The following is a 26,547-nucleotide window of genomic DNA, read 5'->3' on the forward strand; positions in this document are numbered from 1 at the left end:
GCTGCACCATCGGGAAGGCGCCTCCGAGCCAGCGAGCGCAGGTCTCCCGGGGCCACAAGGCGGTATTTCGGGCCCTTCCTTGGCCTTGCGGACCAGGCTGGGAGGAGGGAAAGAGTGCCCCACGCCCATCCCAGGGCAGTCAGCCCCTGGGAGCCCCCCTACCCTACCCTGGTTGGAGAGACCCAGGAGGAGGATGGGAGTGGGGGGAGAAGACAAGAGAAGGGCTCGGGGGTCGCAGTTGCAAGCAAGAAGACCCCCCCTCCCCGGCCAAGGAAAGCAGACCCCCCCCTCTAGCTCTCTCCGAAGCCCCCTCCCAGCCCGCTTGGAGAGACCCAGAAGAGGGACGGAGCGCGGGAGAAGAGAAAGGTCGGGGGTCGCAGTTGCAAGCAAGAAGACCCCCCCTCCTCGGCCAAGGAAAGCAAGACCCCTCTCTCTAGCTCTCTCCGAAGCCCCCTACCAGCCCGCTTGGAGAGACCCAGAAGAGGGACGGGAGCGCGGAGAAGACAAGAGAAAGGGCTCGGGGGTCGCAGTTGCAAGCAAGAAGACCCCCCCCTCCTCGGCCAAGGAAAGCAGACCTCCCTCCTCTAGCTCTCTCCGAAGCCCCCTCCCAGCCCGCTTGGAGAGACCACAAGAGGGACGGGAGCGCGGGAGAAGGCAAGAGAAAGGGCTCGGGGGTCGCAATTGCAAGCAAGGAAACACGCCCCCCCCGACGGGGGGTCGCAATTGCAAGCAAGGAACCCCCCCCCCGACACGGCCAAGGGAAGCAGCCCCCTCTCAAGCCCCCCCCCGCCTAGAAAGGGGGCACAAGGTGAGAGCGAGAAACGCCGGTGGCGGTGCAGATGGGAGCCAAGGGGAGAAGCGCTCCGATTCAATGGCAGGAAGAGGAGCTGATCCGGTTTAAGGAAGGCGAGAGGCCGATCCGAATTAGGCAGGGAGAGAGAGAGAGAGAGAAAGAGAGAGAGGCCTTAGGAGAGAAGGAAAGAGAAGGGGGGAACAGAGAGAGGAGGGGGAAGAAGCAACCTTGGGCTCGTCCCCCCCCACCAACCCGCCACTCGAGTGCGCCCCTCTTCCCTGCGCAAAAAACGGGGCCAGAAGGAAACCCCGATGGCTGCTCCGAGTCCGGCTGCAAATGCCCGGGTAGGGGAGGAGTCGGAAGTCACATGCACGGCTGCCGAAGGGGGAGGGGGAAAAAAGCTGGGGGAGGGTCAGACCGGCCGGTTCTCGGGGAAACCAGGTAAATGGCTACGGATGGGAGGGGGAGACTCTCCTACGCGACTAGCCGCTCTTTTGTTTCGCCCTCTTGGGTGGGGAAGGGGATTCAGAAAGGAAAAACCGGAGGAAGATCGCCGGGTTGGGGGGAGATTTTGGGGGAGGGGGGCTGGGATGCTGGGACGAAGAAGCGGCCTGGGCCTCCCTCCATCCCACCCCTGACTGCTGAGCTCACCTGGGCTCGCCTTTCCTTGCAATGTCCTGCTTTCCCATTTCCCTGGAATTCTAGGCTGGGCTAAAGGGGGGGGGGCTTCCTGTCCCCTTTTTCCCCATGCCCCAAATATTTTCCTAGAATTCTTACATCCCACCCCCTGTTGAGGGGTCCCAGATGTGGAGTGAGCTGCAGCTTTTGCAAAGGTGCACACCTGGGGCCCCAATGTTGGCTGTCCCCTTTTCTTTCTCTTCCCCTTGGTCCTGCAGCTCTTCTCCACAATGGAACAGCTGGAAGGCAACTGGGCAGGGGTCCAGTCTCAGCTACCCTCAGCTATCTCTTAAGCCAGGGGTCAGCAACCTTAAACACGCAAAGAGCCACAAGGTCCTAAACCGGAAGCCCCCACACCCCCACCGGTTCAAGTCTGGAGCCCATCAGAAGTCAGGTTCCCCCATCATAGAGTCCTCCTCCTAGTATGGTATCCTTTTCCCTCTCCTGTCTAACCAAAAACCCGATGAATGTGGACAGGGAACCGCAGCAGGGGATGAAAAGAGCCACATGCGGCTCCAGAGCCGCAGGTTGCTGACCCCCTGCCTTAAGCCAAGGATGGCTCATCTACGTTGCCTTCTGAATCCGACGTGAGCTTTGAATCCACACGCTGAGCAGGCTTCCCAAAGAGAGCCAGGAAGGTGTTGTGGTTCAGGTGCTGGCCTGGAAACCAGGAGGTGGTGAGCTCTAGTCCAGCTTAGGTGAAAAAGCCAGCTGGGTGACTTTGGGCCAGTCACCAGGAGATGGTGCGTTCTAGTTCCACTTTAGCCATAGAAGCTGCCTGGTTGATTTTGGGACAATTACCAGGAGATGGTGAGTTCTAGTTCCACCTTAGCCATGAAAGCCAGCTGGGTGACTTTAGGCCAATCACCATGAGATGGTAAGTTCTAGTTCCACCTTAGGCATGAAAGTTGTCTGGATGACTTTGGACAGTCAACAGGAGATGGTGAGTTCTAGTCTCACCTTAGCCCATGAAAGTGGTTGGATGACTTTGGGACAGCACCAGGTGATGGTGAGTTCTAGTTCCACCTTAGCCATGAAAGCCAGCTGGGTGACTGTGGAACAGCCCCTCTCTCTCACCTCCGTTCTTATCCCGGAATTACTGATGTGGGGAAGAAAGGAAAAGAGGAGGGGAATTATCAATGTCTGCCATCTTAACTTATAAAATAATAAAGGTAGGGTAGAAAAAAAATCTAACCTCTGCCAAATGTAGTGGAAGCATTCATAGTTTGGGAAGTTCGATCTTTATCTCTTGATTCACTCTGCGGCCCTTCGGCGGTTCTTCGTTGCAGGCGAGACACTCTGTGCTATGTCTTTGGGGGCCCATTCCCATCCTTGGAAGCCCGTAATCCTCTCTGACCCCAGGCGTCCTTGATCTCCCACGTTGATGTGGAGTGTGTTGTGTTTCAAGTGCTAAAAAAGATGCAGCGACGGCACAGCAGCATAACGGATACCCTTCCACCTGAAAGGTAGGGCGCCATCGTTCATACAGGTGAGTTATGCCCCAGAGAGCATCTGTTCCAGCAGGGAAAGCAGGCCTTACGCCATGTTCTGACCTAGGCTTCCCAAGAAAGCATAAATCACAATCTTCATCCCAGAAACCCCTTTTATTTATACGGCTGTGAATTATGGTCCTTCCCAGTCCACAAGGCTTCACAACAGTCTGTGAAGATTCCGACAGATTCTGCTCGAGTTGCCACAGCCTTTCAGGGGAATATTGATAAACACCCACCTTTATCTCCCTGGGAATGCTGGCCAGAGACTAAGTGCCAAAGGCAGAGCAAGGCCAAACTTAGCACAGAGTCAAGCAGAACTTCTCAAAGCTTGAACTGACCAAATGAACTACCGTATTTTTCGGAGTATAGGACGCACTGGAGTATAAGATGCACCAAGGTTTTGAAGAGGCAATTTTTTTAAAAAGTAGGTAGATAGAGGGATAGAGAGGGAGAGAAAGAGAGAGAAATACAGTTAGTAGGTAGGGGGGGAGAGAGAGAGAGTAGGTAGGTAGGTAGGTAGGTAGGTAAAGGGATAGAAAGAGAAATAGAGAGAGAGAGAGAAATACAGTAGGTAGGTAGGGAGAGAGAGGGAGGGTAGGGAGGGATAGAGAGAGAGAAATAGAGAGAGATAAACAGTAGATATGTAGGGAGAGAGAGTAGGTAGGTTGGTAGGTAGAGGAACAGAGAGAGAGAAATAGAAATACAGTAGAAAGATAGGGGGAGAGAGAGAGTAGGTGGGTACATAGGTAAATAGAGGAGAGAGAAAAATGCAGTAGATAGGTAGGGGGGGAGAGAGTGGGTAAATAGAGGGAGAGAGAGAGAAAAATACAGTAGGTAGGGAGGGAGAGAGAGAGAGTAGGTAGGTAGGTAGATGTTTCCAGGTGTATTTATCCATGTGCTGGAGAAGGAAATCGCTGACAATCTGCAGCACCTAAGACTTGCCTTCTGCTGGCACAGCACTTCATCAATGCAATCCTCATCAATCAGTTTAAAGAGCTTTCCAAAAGGGTGGGGGTGCACTCTGCAAACCTCCCAAAAATGGCCCTTGCAGAGTGCTCCGGGGGGGACATGACAAAAACGAGCAAAAAACAGTCCGTTTTTTGTGAAAAACGGGTCGTTTTTCATTAAAAAAAAATGCATGCATAGTCTTATGGAGGCTTATAGAGTGCTGCTGGGGGCTGGGGGTGCAAAAACGGCCTGGTTTTGCTCATTTCTGCCCTCCCCAGCCCCCAGGAGCTCTCTGAAAGCCTCCATAAAGGTATGCATGGCCATTTTGGTGAAGGCAAAAAATGCTGTATTCATTGTATAAGACGCACCCAGATTTTCAGCCTCTTTTTTGAGGAAAAAAGGTGGTCTTATACTCCGAAAAATATGCTAATCGCTCTCGCAGGAGTCTTCTCCAGCACCAGAGTTCAAAGGCCTCCATTCTTTGGCACTTAGCCTTCCTTATGGTCCAACCTTCACAAAGATACATTGCAACTGGGGAATGTAGCCTTGACTAGACACACTTTTATTGGCAGGGTGATGTCTCCGCTTTTTAGGATGCTGTCTAGATTTGTCATCGCTTTCCTCCCCAGGAGCAAGCCTCTTTTAATTTCTGGGCTGCAGTCCCCATCTGCTGTGATCTCGGACAAAATAAGTATAAAAGAGTTCCTAGAAACATAGGATATTTATTTTTTTAAAAAGCATGTGAAATAAATAGATTAAAACTTAGATGACCTTCGTCCAGTATCGAGCCATTTCGACGGGATTTTCCTCTTCCCTTGTTGCTAAAAAACCCTTGTTGTGTATAGATGTCAGCCTGGCCTTGGAGACTAGCTATAAAAATCTTGGTTTAGAAACTTCAGGGTAGAAAGTGGTCCCCATGGAGGGTTTGGAGCATAGTTGAGATATCTAGAGAGGAGGGCTTGGAACCGCGGAAAGCTTTGGGGAGAAGGTAAAGAGAGGGGCGAATTCCCTTAATGCAAGCAGCAGCTCTAAACTTAGAAATCTCCAAAGGGTTGACTATCCAGAGAGATTTTGAAATGTTGCAGAACGTTGCCGAAGTCCTTTTCGCAAATCTTTCCCTGGGGGAATCTTCCTTTTCTGTCCACTGAATGTTTCTTTTGCGTTAAGGCAGTGGTTCCCAAACTTGGCAACTTTAAGACTTGTGGACTTCAACTCCCAGAATTCTCCAGCCAGCTCTTTAAGACTTGTGGACTTCAACTCCCAGAATTCTCCAGCCAGCTCTTTAAGACTTGTGGACTTCAACTCCCAGAATTCTCCAGCCAGCTCTTTAAGACTTGTGGACTTCAACTCCCAGAATTCTCCAGCCAGCTCTTTAAGACTTGTGGACTTCAACTCCCAGAATTCTCCAGCCAGCTCTTTAAGACTTGTGGACTTCAACTCCCAGAATTCTCCAGCCAGCTCTTTAAGACTTGTGGACTTCAACTCCCAGAATTCTCCAGCCAGCTCTTTAAGACTTGTGGACTTCAACTCCCAGAATTCTCCAGCCAGCTCTGCTGGCTGGAGAATTCTGGGAGTTGAAGTCCACAAGTCTTAAAGTTGCCAAGTTTGGGAACACTGCCTTAAGGGATGGGCATGCCCCATCCCCTTCATGCGTGCACCGCCTCTGCAGGCATGCCCTCACGCATGCCCTGCCATGCACATCCGAGAACCAAAGACCAGCTGACTGGTAGGAGAAGTCCATGTATGCGTGACGGAGCTTTAACTGGAGTGCCCACAGAGACGCCCATCATGGCCTTATACAATTCCAGACAAATGGCTATCCAACGTCCTCTTAAAAACTTCCAGTGTTGGAGCATTGACAACCTCTGGAGGCAAGTTGTTCCCCTGGTTAATTTCCTCACTGTCAGGAAATTCCTCAATTCCAGGTTGCTTCTCTCCTTGATTAGTTTCCACCCATTGCTTCTTGTCCTACCTTCAGGTGACCCCCCCCCTCTTCTTTTGTGGCAGCCCCATCAAATCTTGGAAGACAGCTATCATGTCACCCCTTGTCCTTCTTTTTACTAGAATAGACTAGGAAACTGCAAGGGAAATTTGAAATACAAACTCACCAATGCTACATTCTGTTTTGTTTTGATTTCTTAGGAGAAAGTGAAGAGATAACGTGTTTCCCTGTCTGTTTTTGCAAGATTGTTTCCTCATTTAATTTGGTTTGGGAGTTTATTTAGATCTGAACAAAGTACATAGCATAATGTGGTCGTCCTCCGTCGTCCCCCCCCCCCCCCAAATTGGCAACTTTAAGACATGTAGACTTCAAATCCCAGATTCCCCAGTGCTTTGTAAAATCCTTCTTTATGGCTTTAGAACCGTTTTTTTGTCAGTAGTAAAATTCAAACATTTTTCCCTACCTGTTCTGTGCCCGTGGCTTGGTGGGCGTGGCTTGACTTGGCGGTCATGTGACCGGGTGGGCGTGGCTGCACAACTGAGTCACACACAATGCAAATCAGCTGGAATTCACGCAACAAGCAGGAACCTCACAGAGTCGCAGAGAGCTCAAAAAAACCCAACTATCCCACTTTACACAAAAAATAACACAAAAGCTGCACAATTGACTCACGCACAATGCAAAAGCAGCTGCTGCACTTCGCGCGAAATGCTCCCTTGCAACGAGCAGGAACCTCACAGACCATCAGGCACAGCTTCGTTGTCACGCAGATGGTCGTCGGAACTTTTTTTTTTTAAGCAATTTTTTTTTAAACTATCGGTTTGTTCATTCTAAGTTGTGATGAATTGAATTGAATTGAATTTATTATATTCTATGCCGCCCTTTTCCCCTAAGGGGACTCAGGGCGGCTCACAATCCAAGTCAAGGGAGGGGGTACAGATAAGGAATAAAAAAGACGAACAGAACAATACACAATTTAAAAGCACACAACAATCATACCATTCGAGGGGGGGGGCGAAAGCTCTTTAGCCCAGGCCTGTTGGAACAGCCAGGTTTTAAGGGCTTTGCGGAAGGCCTGGAGGGTGGTGAGAGTTCGAATCTCCACGGGAGCTCGTTCCAGAGGGCCGGAGCAGCCACAGAGAAGGCTCTCTCCGGGTAGTCGCCAGTCGGCATTGGCCGGCGGATGGAATTCGGAGGAGGCCTAATCTGTGGGATCTGATCGGTCTGTTGGAGGTAATTGGCAGCAGGCGGTCTCTCAAGTACCCAGGTCCAATACCATGAAGGGCTTTATAAGTGACGACTACCGCCTTGAAGCGCATCCGAAGACCAATAGGCAGCCAGTGCAGCTCGCGGAGGATAGGTGTTACGTGGGTGAACCAAGGTGCACCCACGATCGCTCGCGCGGCTGCATTCTGGACAAGCTGAAGTCTCTGAATGCTCTTCAAGGGCTGCCCCATGTAGAGCACGTTGCAGTAGTAAACCGACAGTGGATCATTGATTTACTTATTTTCGTTTTACCCTGCTGAAACGTTGCAACTCTCGCAACTTGCAAACCCAGGAATTAAAAGCAACACTCAATCCAACTTGTATCCCCAGGGTGGCTCAGTGGCTAAGACGCCGAGCTCGACAAGAAAAGAAGGCCAAGACCCACTTAAGAAATGCCTCACTTAGTGACATAAATTTTGGGCTCCCATTGTGGTTGTAGGCTGAGCTGTATTATTTTCTCCAATCCCCATTCTCCCCCCACCCCCACCCACGCCTGTCTTCCAGAAACCGGAACCAAGTCATCACGTCGGAGACCAGCGTGGACGAAGGGGCCGTTTTCGAAATGCTGAAGACGGAAGCAGCTCTTCTCGGGGCTGGGGGGAATCCCATCAGCAGCATCTCGGCCACTCCTTTCCAATCGAGTTTGCTCCTGGGGTCCTCAGCCGGAGGAGGCGAGGTCTTCATCCAGATGCCTGCTGCCCGGGAGGAGGGGCCAAGCCGGGCGGAGGCGGGGCTCTACCACTACCGCCAACCGCATCATTACCATCACAGCCACCCGAGAGGCTCCTCGCTGCTCCATATGAGTGGCGCTGACCGCCATGGGCACCCTGAAGAGGCCCCCGATGAGCCACCTGGCACCCCAGCCCCTGCCCTTCCCGAGATGAAGGCGGTCGTTTCCTGGCTGCAGGACGGCCTGCCCTTCATCGTGATCCTGCTGGCAAAAGTTTGTTTCCAGCACAAACTGGGTAAGGGGCTTTGTGGAAGAAGACGAGAGATGTTGTTTGCATGCATTTGTGTATTTCTTTTTTTAAAATCAAACTGTTCTGACCCGGGTTCCCAAACACAACAAACCCTTAGAACCCAAAGATTCCTTTATTAGGAGCGCCGGCAAAAAGTTTCTCTCTCGCCACAGGCTAACAAGTCTGTTCGCCAGGGAGATGAATAGTTCTCTGCCACACCTATTCATCCTCCGCCCCCTGACTTTTATCCCCAGAGCAAGAGTGGGGCTTTGCTAGCTGCGGTGGCTCTTCCATCCCAAGGACTGGCCCATAGATTTCCACAGCTCTCCTCTCCTCTGCCACATCTATTCATCTCCGCCCCCTGACTTTTATCCCCAGAGCTAGAGTGGGGCTTCGCTAGCAGCGGTGGCTCTTCCGTCCCAAGGACCGGCCCATAGATTTCCACAGCTCTCCTCTCCTCTGCCACATCTATTCATCTCCTCCCCCTGCCTTTAATCCCCAGAGCTGGGGTGGGGCTTCGCTAGCAGTAGTGGCTCTTCCGTCCCAAGGACCGGCCCATAGATTTCCACTGCTCTCCTCTGCCACACCTATTCATCTCCGCCCCCTGCCTTTTATCCCCAGAGCTAGTGGGGCTTCGCTAGCAGCGGTGGCTCTTCCGTCCCAAGGACTGGCCCATAGATTTCCACTGCTCTCCTCTCCTCTGCCACATCTATTCATCTCCGCCCCCTGGCTTTTATCCCCAGAGCTAGAGTGGGGCTTCGCTAGCAGCAGTGGCTTTTCCAGCCCAAGGACCGGCCCATAGATTTCCACTGCTCTCCTCTCCTCTGCCACATCCATTCATCTCCTCCCCCTGCCTTTTATCCCCAGAGCTAGGGTGGGACTTTGCTAGCAGTGGTGGTTCTTCCGTCCCAAGGACCGGCCCATAGATTTCAACTGCTCGCCTCTCCTCTGCCACATCTATTCATCTCCGCCCCCTGCCTTTTATCCCCAGAGCTAGAGTGGGGCTTCGCTAGCAGCGGTGGCTCTTCCGTCCCAAGGACTGGCCCATAGATTTCCACAGCTCTCCTCTCCTCTGCCACATCTATTCATCTCCGCCCCCTGCCTTTATCCCCAGAGCTAGAGTGGGGCTTCGCTAGCAGCAGTGGCTTTTCCAGCCCAAGGACCGGCCCATAGATTTCCACTGCTCTCCTCTCCTCTGCCTTCTGTGCATCCGTGCAGCTGTTCCTCCTCTTCCTCATCAGCCACCTCCAGACCTGGGGACGGTTGACTCTCCGTCTGAGGGCTGATGGATGGCCAGGCTCAGCCTCTATATCTGTGACAGCTTCATTCCCTCTTCCCCCTCGGAGCTCTCAGGTTGCCTTGATGCTGACCCTGACTCCCACTCCTCCTCCTCCTCCTCCTCCTCCTCCTCCTCCTTTGATTTGGCTGCTGGATTGGTCAGTGGCCGACAGGCCACAACACAAAAAGCATTTATTATGCATTAGTATTTGTTTACATTTATTGACTGACCAACTCTGCCTTGCTGAATGAAAGCACTTGGTTAACCCACTAGGCGACCAACGTCTCCTGGCCCTAGTTATAGCAGTCTTCCAATATTTGAGGGGCTGCCACAAAGAAGAGGGGGTTGGCCTATTCACCAGAGCCTCTGAGGGTAGGAAAAGAAGCAAGAGATGGGAACTAATCAAGGAGAGAAGCAACCTAGAAGTAAGGAGAAGTTTCCTGGCAGTGAGAATAACAAACCAGTAGAATGGCTTGCCTCCAGAAGTTATGGGTGCCCCACCATTGGAGGTTTTCAAGAAGAGATTGGAGAGTCATTTGCCTGCAATGGTATAGGGTCGTCTTCTTGAGCAGTGGGTTGGAAGGGACCTACAATGTCCCTTCCAATTGTGTAATTCTTTTGTTCGGTTGTTCGGTTCTCTTGTTTCTTTGAACCTGAATGAAGAAGGAGAGCCAAAAATACTTCCTGGTTCATGGGAACCAAAGAATCCTACATAGAAGCAGAGAATGAAATAACTATTAATTATCAGATGTCAGACTGAGCTCGCTCTCTCTCTCTCTCTCTCTCTCTCTCTCTCTCTCTCTCTCTCTCTCTCTCTCTCTCTCTCTCTCTCTCTCTCTCTCTCTCTCTCTCTCTCTCTCTCTCTCTTACAGGTATTGCCCTCTGCGTCGGCATGGCCAGCACATTCGCATATGCAATTCAGCCCTTCGAGAACAAATCTCTTTAAAGGTGAATGTGGGCCACGATTTGGGAAATACGAGGCTGTAATGGGCCTCTCTCATGGCACATAAAATTATTCCACCTGTAATGAAAGGTGGGAAAGACCTTGGGAGACAGAGGGAAGAGATGCTGCCTGGGGGACCGTGAGATAAGAGATCCCCGTAGCCCACAGCTGCATAGAGGGCAGGGCAAGAGGCTCAGAAGAGACTCTCCCTAGTTTCTTGGCTGTAAAGGAGATGGAGAAGGATTGTACTTGCAAGATTAACACATATTGCCGTACACACACACACATACACACACAGAGAGGCTATGAGGGAATGACCTTAAGAGACAAGAGGAGAATAGATGCTACTGAAAGAATGGTCAGATAAGAGACTGCGTAGCCTACAGCTGCATAATGGGTAGAGAAAGAGGTTGAGAAGGGACTCTCCCTAGTTTCTCAGGCTGTAAAGGAGATGACTATAATAGCATGTGAGAAAGACCTTGAGGGATGGATATAAAGATGCCAAGGGGAGGATCAGATAAGAGACTGCATAGCCTGCAGCTGCATAGAGGGCAGGGCAAGAGGCTCAGAAGAGACTCTCCCTAGTTTCTTGGGTTGTAAAGGAGATGGAGAAGGATTGTACTTGCAAGATTAACACATATGCCATGCACACACAAACACACCCACACATACACACGCGCGCACACTATGAGGGAATGACCTTAAGAGACAAGAGGAGAATAGATGCTACTGTAAGAATGGTCAGATAAGAGACAGCATAGCCCACAGCTGCATAATGGGTAGTGAAAGAGGCTGAGAGGGGACCCTCCTAGTTTCTCAGGGTGTAAAGGAGATGGCTGTAATAGCATGTGAGAAAGACCTTGAGGGATGGATGAAAAGATGCCAAGTGGGAGTCAGATAGACGGCATAGCCCTCAGCTGCATAATGGGTAGTGAAAGAGGCTGAGAGGGACCCTCCCTAGTTTCTCAGGCTGTAAAGGAGATGGCTGTAATAGCATGTGAGAAAGACCTTGAGGGATGGATGAAAAGATGCCGAGGGGAGGGTCACATAAGAGACGGCATAGCCCACAGCTGCATAATGGGTAGAGAGGCTGAGAAGGGACCCTCCCTAGTTTCTCAAGCTTTAAAGGAGATGGCTGTAATAGCATGTGAGAAAGACCTTGAGGGATGGATGAAAAGATGCCGAGGGGAGGGTCACATAAGAGACGGCATAGCCCACAGCTGCATAATGGGTAGAGAGGCTGAGAAGGGACCCTCCCTAGTTTCTCAAGCTTTAAAGGAGATGGCTGTAATAGCACGTGAGAAAGACCTTGAGGGATGGATGAAAAGATGCCAAGGGGAGGGTCAGATAAGAGACTGCATAGCCTGCAACTGCATAATGGGTAGAGAAAGAGGCTGAGAAGGGACCCTCCCTAATTTCTCAGGCTGTAAAGGATATGACGGTAATGGTATGTGGAAAAGACTGGGAGGCTGGGGGACGAGATGATGCAGGGGGAAAAGGCTACTTATCCTTCAGCTGGACAGTGGGCGGGGTAAGAGGCTCAGAAGGGACCCTCCCTAGTTTCTTGGGCAGTAATGGAGACAGCTGTGACGGTATGTGGGGAAAACCTTGGGGAGATGAGATGCTGCCTAGAGAATGATTGGATAATGGACAGCAGAGCCTGTGCTGCAGGTCACGTGTTGTGGTCTTCCTGTCCTTCTAGGAAAAAAGATCCATCTTCATGGTTTTCTGGATCTTGGTCTTCCTTGCAGGGAACACCCTGTACTTGCTCTACACCTTCAACTCCCAACAGCTGTATAACAGGTGAGTCACCCGCTTTCTCCTTCTGAGACAAAGGGACTGCTCTCTTCATTCTAATGGCAAGAGATTAATTCATTTGTCCTGTCCTGTCCTGCCCTATCCTATCCCACCCTATCTCATCCTATCCTATTACTTATCCTATACCATACCATACATTATCCTATCCTATTAATCATCCCATCCTATCCTATTAATTTTCCCATCGCATCCTATCCTGTCCATTATCCTTTCTTTTCCTCTTATCCAATCCATTATCCTATCCTATTAATATCACATCCTATTCTATTAATTACTCTATCCTATCCATTATCCCATCATACTGATTATTCTATCCATTATCCTATCATACCCATTATCCTATCCAAATCTTATCCTATTAATTTTCTCATTCTATCCTATCCTATCCTATCCAATCCTTTACCCTCTCCTATTAATTATCACCTTCTATTCTATTAATTATTCTATCCATATTCATTATCCCATCATACCCATTATTCTATCCAATCTTATCCTATTAATTATCTCATTCTATCCTATCCATTATCCTTTCTTATCCTATCCTCTCCTATCCATTCCATTATGCTATCCTATTAATTATTACATCCTATTCAATTAATTACTCTATTCTATCCTATCATACCCATTATTCTATCCATTATCCTATCATGCCCATTATCCTATCCAATCTTATCCTATTATCTCATTCTATCCTATCCTGTCCTATCCTATCCAATCCAATCTAATCCTTTACCCTCTCCTATTAATTATCACATCCTATTCTATTAATTATTCTATCCTATCCATTATCATATCATACCCATTATTCTATCCAATCTTATCCTATTAATTATCTCATTCTATCCTGTCCATTATCCTTTCTTATCCTATCCAATCTATTATCCTATCCTATTAATTATCACATCCTATTCTATTAATTACTCTATCCTATCCATTATCCTATCATACCCATTATTCTATCCAATTCTTATCCTATTAATTATCTCATTCTATCCTATCCATTAGCCTGTCCTATCCTATCCATTATCCTATGTATTATCTTATCCTATTAATTATCACATCCTGTCCTATTAATTATCCTACTCTATCCATTATCCTATCCTATCCACCATGGAAATACTTAATCCCAAAATATATTTATGGGTGCTGATTTTTATCCGTCGGATTATAAGAGTTCCCATAGAAAAGCAGTAAAATTAAAGAGACAAAGCCTCCATTGAAATCCGAATTGCTGCAAAGAGATAAAATTATTTTCACGTCCCTTCACTACTGGCCTTCTCTTCTCTTCATCCTTTTGTTACCTCGTTGATTTGATTGTGTGTTGAGTTTTCCTTTACTGTCCTTTTTTTTTTTTTTTAACTACCCACTCATTTTGGCTCCTTTGATTTGTCTTTTAGGATTTAATTTTCCCTGTAGTGCTGTGCCATATTGTGAGTATTTTCATTTTGGTTTTCTCCCTTCTCTCTCTCTCTCTCTTTTTTTTAAATCACATCTCATGATAAAGTTGTGCTGTTACAAGCTCAGTGGCTAAGACGCTAAGCTTGTCGATCAGAAAGGTCAGCAGTTTGGCGGTTCGAATCCCTAGCGCCACGTAACAGAGTGAGCTCCCGTGACTTGTCCCAGCTTCTGCCAACTTAGCAGTTCAAAAGCATGTAAAAATACAAGTAGAAAAATAGGGACCACCTTTGGTGGGAAGGTAACAGCGTTCCGTGCGCCTTCGCCATTGAATCATGCTGGCCACATGACCACGGAGACGTCTTTGGACAACGCTGGCTCTTTGGCTTTGAAATGGAGATGAGCACTGCCCCCTAGAGTCAGGAATGACTAGCATGCCTGTGCGATGGGAACTTTACCTTTAACTAAATTTGAAACGTAGATCAAGGGAGGTATAGAAATCTTTTTCTACAAGATTTCAAGTGCTGCCTTTGAAAGTGACACAAATGTACTTTGTGTTTCTCGGGAAATTAAAAAATACTTTGTGCTTTAATGCTTCTGTTCCAGGTCCTTCCATGGTTACGTTAACTTTATTTTAGATTTTGTCCCTCGTTGGCTTTAATTCCCCTTTCCTTATAAAATTGCCTCGCTGGAAAGCTTTATTGCAATATTCAAGCAAGGATTCTTTCTACTGCAACATTCAAAAATATTATTTGATTTAGGAATGCAGAAACATTTCTCTTCGTTTTATTGACTTAAGCGGCTTGTAATTTCAAAATTTGCTTTCACAGTTTGCGACTCTGAGTGGCGTATAGTAATAAAAATTAGGAAAAAAGTCGTAGATTTTAACGAGATTAAATACAAAACGAGATTAGATACAAAATCAAAATAAATGATGAAAAGCAACAGAGGCCCTTCCTTGGCTTGGCAATATTGACTTCTTACTGGCTTCGTACTTTGGACCACCACCTTCATAAGGTAAAGGTCAAGGTTCCCTTTGCACATATGTGCTAGCCGTTCCCAACTCTAGGGGGCGGTACTCATCTCCGTTTCAAAGCCAAAGAACCAGCACTGTCCGAAGACGTCTCCGTGGTCACGTGGTCGGCATGACTCAATGCTGAAGGCACATGGAACGCTGTTCCGTTCCCACCAAATGTGGTCCCTATTTTGTTATTTGCATTTTTTATGTGCTTTCAAACTGCTAGGTTGGCAGAAGCTGGGACAAGTCACGGGAGCTCACTCCGTTTGGGATTCGAACCGCCAAACTGCCAAGCTTTCTGATCGACAAGCTCAGCATCTTAGCCACCGAGCCACCCTTATGAAGACAACCTTCATAACCCCCCCCCCCACTATTGGCAATGTGGTCTGGTGCCCACGAATACTTAAAAACATCTAAATGGACATCAGGTTAACTACTACATTCGATTATTAAGGAGGATTGTAAGGGACTGGAAGTAGTTAAGCTTCACTGTGGTCATAAGCTGAGGACTACCTGTGTTCTGTCTTCCATCCTAAATTACTCCTTGGTTCTCTCTGAGCTTGGTTGTTGATTTTATTTTTGCAAACATTTCATTACCCAAACTAGGTAACATCATCAGTTGTGACTGACACTTCTGGAAATGGGTGGGGTTTGTAGAGAGGGGGAGGAGGAGGAGGAGGAGGAGGAGGAGGAGGAGGAGGAGGAGGAAGGACTGTGGTGGTCTTTGGTGCTCTCTGAGCTTGGTGGTTTTCTTGCAGACATTTTCATGACCCAACTAGAAACGTCATCAGTGCTAGAAGGAAGAGGGGTTTGTGAGGAGGAGAAGGAAAAGGAGGAGGAGGAAAAGGAGGAGGAGGAAAAAGGAGGAGGAGGAGGAGGAAGTAGAGGAAGACTGTGGGGTCCTTGATGGTTTCTGAGTTTGGTGGTTTCTTGCAAATGTTTCATGACCCAACTAGGGAACTTCATCAGTGCTAGAAGGAAGAGGGGTTTGTGAGGAGAAGGAAGGAGGAGGAGGAGGAGGAGGAGGAGGAGGAGGAGGAAATAGAGGAAGACTGTGGGGTCCTTGGTGGTTTCTGAGTTTGGTGGTTTTCTTGCAAATGTTTCATGACCCAAACTAGAAACGTCATCAGTGCTAGAAGGAAGAGGGGTTTGTGAGGAGGAGAAAAAAGACTGTGGGGTTGGTTGTTTTTTTGCAGACATTTTACTACCCAAATTAGGAAACATCATCAGTGCTAGCACATCATGTCACTAGCACTGATGGCGTTACCTAGTTGGGTAATGAACATCTGCAAGAAAAACCACCAAGCTCAAAGTGCACCCAAGGACCCGCCATTTCAACCCTGAGCTACAAATATTCTGCTTTATCGGTCCTCCTAAATTCCCGATTAATTGTGTGCATAAGTTGAGGACCACCTGCGGACAAAATAGAACAAGGAGACTTTGACACAATGACGCTGTTACCCCAAGCGGAGACTCTGGACTCGAGTGAAGCCCCTCTCCTGTCAATCTTCTTCTGTTTTCCAGCCTCATCTTCCTGAAGCCCAATCTGGACAAGCTGGATTTCTTCGACCTGATGTGGATGGTGGGGATTACAGATTTTGTCCTGAAGTATCTCACCATTGCTCTGAAGTGCCTGGTGTTGGTCCTGCCCAAGATCATCCTTGCGGTGAAATCCAAGGTAACATCGCTGCGATCATTCTCTACCACGGTGGGGTCTTAAAATGGGGAGGGCGGTCCCTAGGCTTCCAGAACAGTCCAGAAAGGCAAAAGGCATCCTCTTCTTTTAACTACCCCATAATCCCTTGCGGGGTGGAGTCTGGGCAACTGAATGGAGCTAGCAGAGTGTTTTACTGGCCAGTTGCCCTTCCCTGTTGCCGATGCGGAGTTTTGTTCAGCAGATATATTCTCATCGTGCCCCAGAGAGAGAAATATCCTGCCTCTACCTAGGTTTGAACTTACAGCCTCCTGACTGTGAGGCGAGAGCTTCACCTCTAGGCCACTGCACCACTCCAGAAAGACTAAAAAGTGGTTCACTCAAAATATCTCCCCCTAACCAAATCAGCCGTTCTCAGGCGTTGAACAATTTCTGTCGTTCTTGCTTGCTTGTCATTGGCAACACAACCATCGGGACTTTTTCATAGAGTTAAGGACCCAGTAGAAAAATTAAGGGACACAGTGGCTCAGTGGCAAAGACGCTGAGCTTGTTGATCAGAAAGATCGGCAGTTTGGCAGTTCGAATCCCAAACAGAGTAAGCTCCCGTGACTAGCAGTTCGGATGCACGTAAAAAAAAGTAGAAAAATAGGAGCCACTTTGGGTGGGAAGGTCACAGCGTTCCATGCGCCTTCGGCGTTGAGTCACACCGGCCACCTGACCACAGAGACGTCTTCGGACAGCGCTGGCTCTTCGGCTTTGAAACAGAGATGAGCACTGCCCCCTAGAGTCGGGAACGGCTAGCACTTATTTGCGTGGGGAACTTTTAGCTTTAGAAAAATGAAATGAGAGAGAGGAGCCTGGGGGTCCAGATCCCTCTGCCAAGACCACCCAAGACCCCCCTCTCTCACTTCCCTGCTCCTTTTCATCTTCCTGCTTTCCATCTTCGCTGGCGACTTTGGTGATGAAGATAAATGGAGCCTCAATTAAATCCCGGCTTGATTATTCTGCCAGCCCTGAAATTTCCATGATGGGGTTGAAAGGAAACGCTAAGTAGGTGTGGCTGGAATGGTTCACCCCTGTTCTCTAGAGTGGCTCGGAAGGGCTATTAATTTCCCCCTGGCAGCGATCCAAGGATATTTCTCCCCTTGGATGATGATGATGATGATGATGATGATGATGGTTTTATTTGAGGAGATTAATGGGCTGGGGCACCAGATAATCTGGCGAGGAGAGGGTGGGGGGAAAGGAAAGCACCCGACAAGCCATCGTTGGTCCAAGACAAATTGCAATGCTGGAAGAGGTTCGCAGCCCTTGTGTGCTCGTCTACGAGCTGTCCCAGGTTGTCATTAATCCTTGTCCAAGAGAAGAAAGAGGTTGCATCTGTATTTCCAGCCACATCAGGGGGCTGGCGAGATTGCATCTGTCGAAGACCCTCTAATAACTCACAGCCCAGATGCTTGTTTGGAACGGAGTCTTCTGGGTTTGGGGCCTCGGGTGGCTTTGAGTTGCCGTTGTTTGGCCTTGTTTCCTATTTGGTGTGTGTGTGTGTGTGTGTGTGTGTGTGTGTGTGTGTGTGTGTGTGTGTCTCCGGGTGTGTCCTCATAAAGTTTCATCTGCGGATGGAATTTAGCTTGTGGACAGACTGAAGATCTCCCCATAAGTTATACAGTAGAGGCCAAAATTGTGGAAAGCCTTTGGGGAAAGTGTATTTTGAGCTTTGATGTCCACTAACACCACTTATGGGGGGGAGTTTCAAGATAAGCCATATTCCTCTACTGGAATGGCCTGGGAATAGCCCAGAACTGCTTAACCCAATTGAAAATCTATGCCTTCCATCGTTCCCAGCATGAGGCTCTTCTCCAGGGAATCCTTCCTTCTCATTAGGTGGCCAAAGGATTTGAGTTTCCTCTTCAGGATCTGGTTGAGTCAGGGTTGATCTCCTCTAGGACTGACCGGTTGGATGGCCTTGCAGTACAAGGGACTCAATGCAGAAGTCTTCTCCAGCACCAGAGTTCAAAGGCCTCATTCTTTGGCTTCCTTCCTTCTCATTAGGTGGCCAAAGGATTTGAGTTTTCCTCTTCAGGATCTGGCCTTTTAAAGAGCAGGCAGGGTTGATCTCCTCTAGGACTGACCGGTTGGATGGCCTTGCAGTCCAAGGGACTCAATGTAGGAGTCTTCTCCAGCACCAGAGTTCAAAGACCTCCATTTCTTGGCTTCCTTCCTTCTCATTAGGTGGCCAAAGTATTGGAGTTTCCTCTTCATGATCTGGCCTTCTAAAGAGCAGTCAGGATTGATCTCCTCTAGGACTGACCGGTTGGATGGCCTTGCAGTCCAAGGGACTCAATGCAGGAGTCTTCTCCAGCACCAGAGTTCAAAGCCTCCATTCTTTGCTTCCTTCCTTCTCATTAGGTGGCCAAAGGATTTGAGTTTCCTCTTCAGGATCTGGCCTTCTAAAGAGCAGTCAGGGTTGATCCCCTCTAGGACTGACCGGTTGGATGGCCTTGCAGTCCAAGGGACTCAATGCAGGAGTCTTCTCCAGCACCAGAGTTCAAAGGCCCCCATTCTTTGGCGCTCAGCCTTCCTTGTGGTCCAACCTTCACAGCCGTCATTGCAACTGGGAAAACCAGAGCCTTGACTAGACGCACTTTTGTTGGCAGGGTGTTGTCTCTGCTTTTTAGGTTGTTTCTTAACTGGAAAAAATATTCCGTCATTGTTACTCGATTTACAGCAAGCCTTTGTTAACTGCGTTTTCTCAGTGCACCGCGATGCGCCAAACATTTCATTTCCCGATATAGGTCTTCTCGCTTCAAATGCGATTCGCTGTTGGCTCGGCACAAGCCAAAAATACTCTTGAAATCCAGGGCAGGTGAGAAAGTGCTCATTCCCCAGGAGGCAGAAGGCAGTTTCCTGGCGAACATAGCTACACAGAAATCCTCCTGTAGCAACTGTCTCATATAACAACCATTGGCAGCTATGACGCTAATGAATGAATGAATGAATTTTATTTCGTGACCCGTCAAAAGCGCGGAGGACAAAATCGCGCTCGATGAAAGCGCACATGTGACGTCATCACAGCGCGATGAAAAAAATTAAAAATTGAAATAAAATTAAAATTAAAGCAAGCTGATTCAGATAAAGGTAAGGGTTAGGGTTAGGGTTAGGGTTAGGTTAAGGGTTAGGGTTAGGTTTAGAGCGTTAGGGTTACATTTAGCGTTAGGTTAAGGGTTAGCGTTAGGTTTAGCGTTACGTTAACGGTTAGGTTTAGGGTTAGATTTAGGGTTAGGTTAAGGGTTAGGTTTAGGGTTAGGTTTAGGGTTAGGTTTAGGGTTAGGTTTGGGGGGGTTAGGGTAAGGGTTTTCGCTTTTTTTTTTTACATTTTTCGATCACAGCGCGATGTTTTCGTCGCGCTGTGATGACGTCAAATGCGCGCTTTCGTCGAGCGCGATTTTGTCCTCCGCGGTTTTGTGGTGGAACCTTTTATTTTTATCCTGCCTTTATTGTTGCTTATAAGTAATTCAAAGTAGAAAACATACCAAATATTCCTTCCTCCTCCTCCTTTCTCCAAAACAACAGCCCTGTGAGGTGAGCTGGGCTGAGAGAAACTGGTCCAAGATCATCTGTCTGGCTTTTATGCCTAAGGCAGGACTGGAACTCCCTGTGCCTGGTGAGTGGCCTAAAACTACTCACCCGGCTTTCATAGTTAAGGCGGGAATAGAATTTACCCTCTCCTGGTAATTGGCCCAAAGTCGACACAGCCATCTTTCATGCCTAAGGCAGGACTAGAACTCTCCATCTCCTAATTCCTAGGCTGGTTTTCATGATTAATGCAGGACTAGAGGTCCCTGTCACCTGGTGATTGGCTCAAAGTCAGCCAGCTGGCTTTCATGCCTGACAGGACTATAACTCCCCATCTCCTATTGATTGGCTCAAAGTAACTCAGCTGGCTTTCATGCCTCAGGCAGGACTAGAACTCCCAGTCAACCTGGTGAATGGCTCAAAGTCACCCAGCTGACTTTCATGCTAAGATAGAACTAGAACTCCCCGTCTCCTGGTGATTGTCCCAAAGTCACCCAGCTGGCTTTCATGCCTATGGCAGGACTAGAACTCCCAGTCACCTGGTGATTGGCTCAAAGTCACCCAGCTGACTTTCATGCCTAAGATAGAACTAGAACTCCCCGTCTCCTGGTGATTGTCCCAAAGTCACCCAGCTGGCTTTCATGCCTATGGCAGGACTAGAACTTCCCGTCTCCTGGTGATTGTCCCAGAGTCACCCAGTCGGCTTTCATGCCTATGGCAGGACTAGAACTCGCCGACTCCCAGTCCCTAGGCTAGCCCCTTAAACCGCCACACCAAACTCTCTCTGGAGAAGTCTTCAAGCTTTGAAGTCTTCTCGGCTGAGGAAGGTGCGAGAACCCCATAACTCTCCACGAGAAATGTGTCAAAGCAAATTATTCTTCTTCTTCTTTTTCTACTTTTTTTTAAAATAAAAACTAAATAAATGGAACGCGCCTTTTTGGAAAACAAACACAGAAGTCATTGTCAGCATGGCAATAGCGGGAAGTTGCTGCTGTAGGTTTCGTGAATATTTAGCAAAGCGATTCGGGAACCGGGTGAGTGAGAAATCCAGCATCTGGCAGTTCTTAAATCCCCACTACTAAGAGTATGCCTTTCCTCTCCTCCTCCTCCCCCCCCCCGACCCCTCCCTCCCTCCCTCCCTCCTTGCTTCACACCCCTCAAGCTGTCACTTCTTAGCTGAGCAAATGAAATTCTGTCATTTGCCTCCCGGAGAACAATAGATTCCTCCGGCAGCCACATGGCTCGGGCTGTTTTAATTTACTTTAATTCATTTTCAATGGAAGCAAATGGGAACGGCGCCTTGTTTGTTTTTAATGGGGGGCGTTCGGCTTTGGAGAGGGGGGTGGTGGTGGCCCCCGCCGTATTCCTCCCGAGGAACAGAAGGACGCGCTTTGCTTTGGGCCACATCCGTCGTACGTTTTTCCGGAGGCTTCCCGGCTTAAAACGAAGGGAAGGCTCATTGCCATAGTCGGCATTTCTTCGAGGCCCCAAAGATGAATCACTGAAGTAACCCAGCCGTCGTGACTTTTTTTTTGGGGGGGGGGGGGTGATTGATAGATCGGGGGGGGGGTGTCTCACTCGGGTCTGTTAAAAATGGGCGGCTGTGTTTTTGCGATGGGCTACAGACGTGATCTAACTTTGCGGGAAGTTTGCAGATTATACAAAGACAACCTGATCAGTTAGTAAAGCATTCCTTGAGCTGGTCAGGATCGAACAGCCGAACTGTGACTTTGAGCCAATCACCAGGAGACTGTGAGTTCTAGTCCTGTCTTAGGCATGAAAGGCAGCTGGGTGATTTTGAGCCAATCACCAGGAGATTGTGAGTTCTAGTCCTGTCTTAGGCATGAAAGCCATCTGGGTGACTTTGAGCCAATCACCAGGAGATTGTGAGTTCTAGTCCTGTCTTAGGCATGAAAGCCATCTGGGTGATTTTGAGCCAATCACCAGGAGACTGTGAGTTCTAGTCCTGTCTTAGGCATGAAAGCCATCTGGGTGACTTTGAGCCACTCACCAGGAGATTGTGAGTTCTAGTCCTGTCTTAGGCATGAAAGGCAGCTGGGTGACTTTGAGCCAATCACCAGGAGATTGTGAGTTCTAGTCCTGTCTTAGGCATGAAAGCCATCTGGGTGACTTTGAGCCAATCACCAGGAGACTGTGAGTTCTAGTCCTGTCTTAGGCATGAAAGGCAGCTGGGTGACTTTGAGCCAATCACCAGGAGATTGTGAGTTCTAGTCCCACTTTAGGCATGAAAGCCATCTGGGTGACTTTGAGCCACTCACCAGGAGATGGTGAGTTCTAGTCCTGTGTTAGGCATGAAAGCCATCTGGGTGACTTTGAGCCAATCACCAGGAGATGGTGAGTTCTAGTACTGTTTTAGGAATGAAAGCCAGCTGGGTGACTTTGGCCCAATCACCAGGAGATTGTGAGTTCTAGTCCTGTCTTAGGCATGAAAGCCAGCTGGTTAACTTTGAGCCAATCACCAGGAGATGGTGAGTTCTCATTCAGCCTTAGTCATCAAAGCTAGCTGGGTGACCGTAAGCCAATTGCCAGGAGATTGTGAGTTCTAGTCCTGCCCTAGGCTTGAAAGTGCCTGGGTGTCGTTGAGCCAATCACCAGGAGACGGTGAGTACTAATCCTGCCTTAGGCATGAAAGTGTGGAAACGTTTGCAGGAAAACTACCAAGCTAAGAAAGCACCAAGGGAACCCCCCCCCCAAGTCCTCCACCCCACTCTCCTCCCCCTCCTATCCACAAACCCCACTCCTTTCTAGCACTGATGCTGTTACCTAGTTGGGTAATGAAACGTCTGCAGGAAAATCACCAAGCTCAGAGAGCACCTAGGATGTCACATGGATTCCTGAGTATTTGTAAATGAGAAAGGATAACTGTTCTGACCCCCCTCGTCCCACATCAACACATACTCCGAGCCAAAGATAAGTTACGGCATTTAATTAACAGACACACAGGTCATTGGCAGCAAACCGGCACAGATAAGCCCTGGCAGCAATCCAGCCTGCCAAGCTCACAATAATGTTCTCCTGCATTGACTTCTGCAAGAGGGGCGTGTGCACAAGCAGTCCTTTTATAGTCTGGAGAGGAGCCTAATGACCACCAGCTGAGTACAATTACCTCCTGTAACTGCGCAACTGTTCCTTACGCCTATTAGCTCTTCGGTGCCGGGCATCCAGGAACAACTCACTGCTGGCATCTGGATCACTCTCCCTTGTCTCCTCCCCACTGGTCCAAGGCTCAAGCGCCTCCTGGTGGCCAACCAGCCTCTCTGCGCCCTGCTCGGAGTTGGAACCCTGTCCAGGGTCCTCCACATCCTCCAGAGCCGACTCATAGGGCCCCTCGCTGTCGGAGTCTGATGGCAGCTCCAACGGCTCCTGCTGGGCCACAACAGATAACTAATGAGATTTCCAAAGTGGGAATAAATGTCACAGAAGACGCCATCCCTGGAAGCAGCTCATCTTCTGTTGCTTTGAAGGAATACAGTTGAGAGGAATTCAAAAGGAATTCTCAAGCTGCCTGGGAATAAAGCGGAAAAACAGAAGCCTTTTTTTTTTGGCCAGGCAAGGAAACTTCTGAGAATCTGTAGCAACATCCATTGGTACCCTTGTGTTTGGATGGGACTTGTCACTCTGGCATCCTTGGCCTGGCCCAATGGAGTGTCTAGTGGGCACCCATTTAAATAGGAGCCAGTCGTGTGCAGCAGCTGCCAAAAAAGCCAACACAGTTCTAGGCTGCATCAACAGAGGGATAGAATCAAGATCACGTGAAGTGTTGATACCACTTTATAAGGCCTTGGTAAGGCCACACTTGGAATACTGCATTCAGTTTTGGTCGCCACGATGTAGAAAAGATGTGGAGACTCTAGAACGAGTGCAGAGAAGAGCAACAAAGAGGATGAGGGGACTGGAGGCTAAAACATATGAAGAACGGTTGCAGGAACTGGGTGTGTCTAGTTGAATGAAACGAAGAACCAAGGGAGAAAGGATAGCAGTCTTCCAATATTTCAGGGGCTGCCACAAAGAAGAGGGAGTCAAATTATTCTCCAAAGCACCTGAGGGTAGGACAAGAAGCAATGGGGGGAAACTAATCAAGGAGAGAAGCAACTTAGAACTGAGGAGTGATTTCATGACAGTGGGAACAATTAACCAGTGAATAACTTGCCTCCAGAAGTTGTGAATGCTCCAACACTTGAAGTTTTTAAGAAGATGTTGGCTAACCATTTGTCTGAAGTGGTGTAGGGTTTCCTGCATGAGCAGGGGGTTGGACTAGAAGATCTCCAAGGTCCCTTACAACTATTCTATTCTATTCTATTCGCCCTTCCAATTTTCCCCTGCTATTTTTGTACCAATCTTACCAAACTCAAAAGAGATTTTGTAACCTGTAACCGGGGAAAATACCCCCCTCCCTCCGATCTGCAAAATCAGTCTAGCTGGCGGGGTGCCTTTTGTTTCCGGGGAAGAGGATGGAGGGCAGCGGGGAGAGAAAATAAAAACCTCACCCCCCTCTGCCTTTAAACTTCAAGGTTGCTCCAACCCCCTCTCCCCGTGTTAATCTGTTAAGTGGCCAGCCCCTGGGACCCCTCCCGGTTGCCACTGCAGATATGTGGCGCGATGTCCCCCGAGGTCTGGGCAACGCGGCTCGGCTTTGGAGCAGGCATGCTGGCGTGACTTCACTCCACGTCCCCCAGGATATGAGATCATGAGAATGCCGAAGTTCTCTATGGGCTTCGGTGCGTTCAGCAGGCAAGAACAGCCTCCGAGTGATCTCATCTGGGTGGGGAGACTGGGGGGGGGGGGACAGGAGAAACTGTCAGGAAGACCTGCTGCTCTTCTCCTGGCCCCTAAGGCGCTCCCTCTCCCTCTCTTCTCTCTCTTCTCTCTCTCTCCTCTATCTATCTCTTTTCTCTCTCGCTCTCTCATCTCTTTCTCTCCTCTCTCCTCTCTACCCTTTTCTCTCTCTCATCTCTCTCCTCTCTCCTCTCTCTTCTCTAATCCCTCTCTTTCTCTCACTCCTCTCTCTCTCTCTCATATCTCTCCTCTCTCTTCTCTCTTCTCTAATCTCTCTCTTTCTCTCACTCCTCTCTCTCTCTCTCATATCTCTCCTCTCTCTTCTCTCTTCTCTAATCTCTCTCTTTCTCTCACTCCTCTCTCTCTCTCATATCTCTCCTCTCTCTTCTCTCTTCTCTAATCTCTCTCTTTCTCTCACTCCTCTCTCTCTCTCTCATATCTCTCCTCTCTCTTCTCTCCTCTCTCTCTCTCATCTCTTTCTTTCTCTCATCTCTCTCTCTCATCTCTCACCTCTCTCTCCTCTCTCTCTCTCTCATATCTCTCCTCTCTCCTCTCTACCCTTTTCTCTCTCTCATCTCTCTCCTCTCTCCTCTCTCTTCTCTAATCTCTCTTTCTCTCACTCCTCTCTCTCTCTCTCATATCTCTCCTCTCTCTTCTCTCCTCTCTCATCTCTTTCTTTCTCTCATCTCACTCACACACTTCCCTCCTCTCTCTTTTCTCCCTCTCTTTCTTTCTCTCTCTCATCTCACTCACACACTTCCCTCCTCTCTCTTTCCCCCCCTCTCTCTCACTTATATCTCTCCTTTCTTTCTATCTCTCCTCTCCTCTCTCTCTTCTCTCACTCTCATCTCTCATTCTCCTCTCTCTCCCCGTTCCCTCTTTTCTCCTCTCTCTCTCATATATGTGTGTGTGCACGTGTTGCAATTGTGCTGATAAATAAATAAAGGGAGACTAATATAGATCTATTTCAAGCTATTTAGCTCTCATCAGCTAGCCATACCCTTACTGGGATTTGAACCTGTGCTGTATTACATATTAGGCAGTTATATTAGCCACTAAGCCACAGGCACTCCTCCTTTATCAGCTAAGCCAGAGAAATAGGTATGTATTGTGTCACAACCCCTGGTATGCCCAAATATGGGAGGGAGCATACTACTTCCCTTTTCTGTCTATCGACTCACTCTGGAAGCCATCCAGGCAGAAAGCCATTGTTTTATTTTGCCTTGTTACATTTGTGTTGCAATTGTGCTGATAAATAAATAAAGGGAGACTAGTATAGATCTATTTCAAGCTCTCATCAGCTAGCCATACCCTTACTGGGAATCGAACCTGGGCTGTATTACATATTAGGCAGTTATATTAGCCACTAAGCCACAGGCTCTCCTCCTCAGCACAATTGCAACACAAATGTAACAAGGCAACATAAAAAAATGGCTTTCTGCCTAGATGGCTCCCAGAGTGAGCCGATAGACAGAAAAGGAAAGCAATATGCTCCTTCCCATATTTGGGCACACCAGGGATTGTGACACAATACGTACGTACGTACGTACATACATACATACATACATACATACATATTCTCTCTCTCCTCTATTTCCCTCCCTCCCTCCCTCCCTCTCTCCCTCCCTCCCTCCCTCCCTCCCTCCCTCCCTCCCTCTCTCTCTCTCTCTCTCTCTCTCTCATCTTCCCCTTCCCAGTAGCTACTGGTTCCTTGCTGGACTGGAAGCTGCTACATTCATTGTCCAGCTTCAAACAGCTTTCTTCAGGCCCCTGACATTTGTCAAACTGGGGCTTGCCAGCTGAGGAGAATATCAAGATGATCTGACGCCCTCATTTTTAAGGACAAGTGTGGGGTTAACTTATTCTCCATTGTATTTAGGAGCAGGACAAGAAGTAGGGTGTGAAAATTTATCCAAGAGAAATCCAACGTAGAACTAAGGAGGAATTTCCTGACAGTGAGAACAATTAATTAGTGGATCAGCTTGACT

The 26,547-nt window shown here is 48.5% G+C and overlaps 1 protein-coding gene across 1 annotated transcript in view; it reads left to right on the forward strand.

Moving 5' to 3' along the window:
* Nucleotides 1-2,628: 2,628 nt before the first annotated feature.
* Nucleotides 2,629-26,547, forward strand: part of RNFT2 (ring finger protein, transmembrane 2) — a 39,297-nt gene continuing 15,378 nt past the window's right edge. The window contains 7 exon segments of the mRNA XM_087705672.1: nucleotides 2,629-2,877; nucleotides 2,880-2,937; nucleotides 7,625-8,085; nucleotides 10,231-10,269; nucleotides 10,272-10,306; nucleotides 12,004-12,104; nucleotides 16,057-16,210. Coding sequence (XP_087561798.1) covers nucleotides 2,856-2,877; nucleotides 2,880-2,937; nucleotides 7,625-8,085; nucleotides 10,231-10,269; nucleotides 10,272-10,306; nucleotides 12,004-12,104; nucleotides 16,057-16,210 — 870 coding nt within the window. The 5' untranslated portion in view covers nucleotides 2,629-2,855.

This window comes from Thamnophis sirtalis, unplaced genomic scaffold (genome assembly GCF_051295495.1).
Source record: "Thamnophis sirtalis isolate CommonGarterSnake01/CBP01778 unplaced genomic scaffold, rThaSir2_p1.2 scaffold_2, whole genome shotgun sequence".
NCBI lineage: Eukaryota > Metazoa > Chordata > Lepidosauria > Squamata > Natricidae > Thamnophis > Thamnophis sirtalis.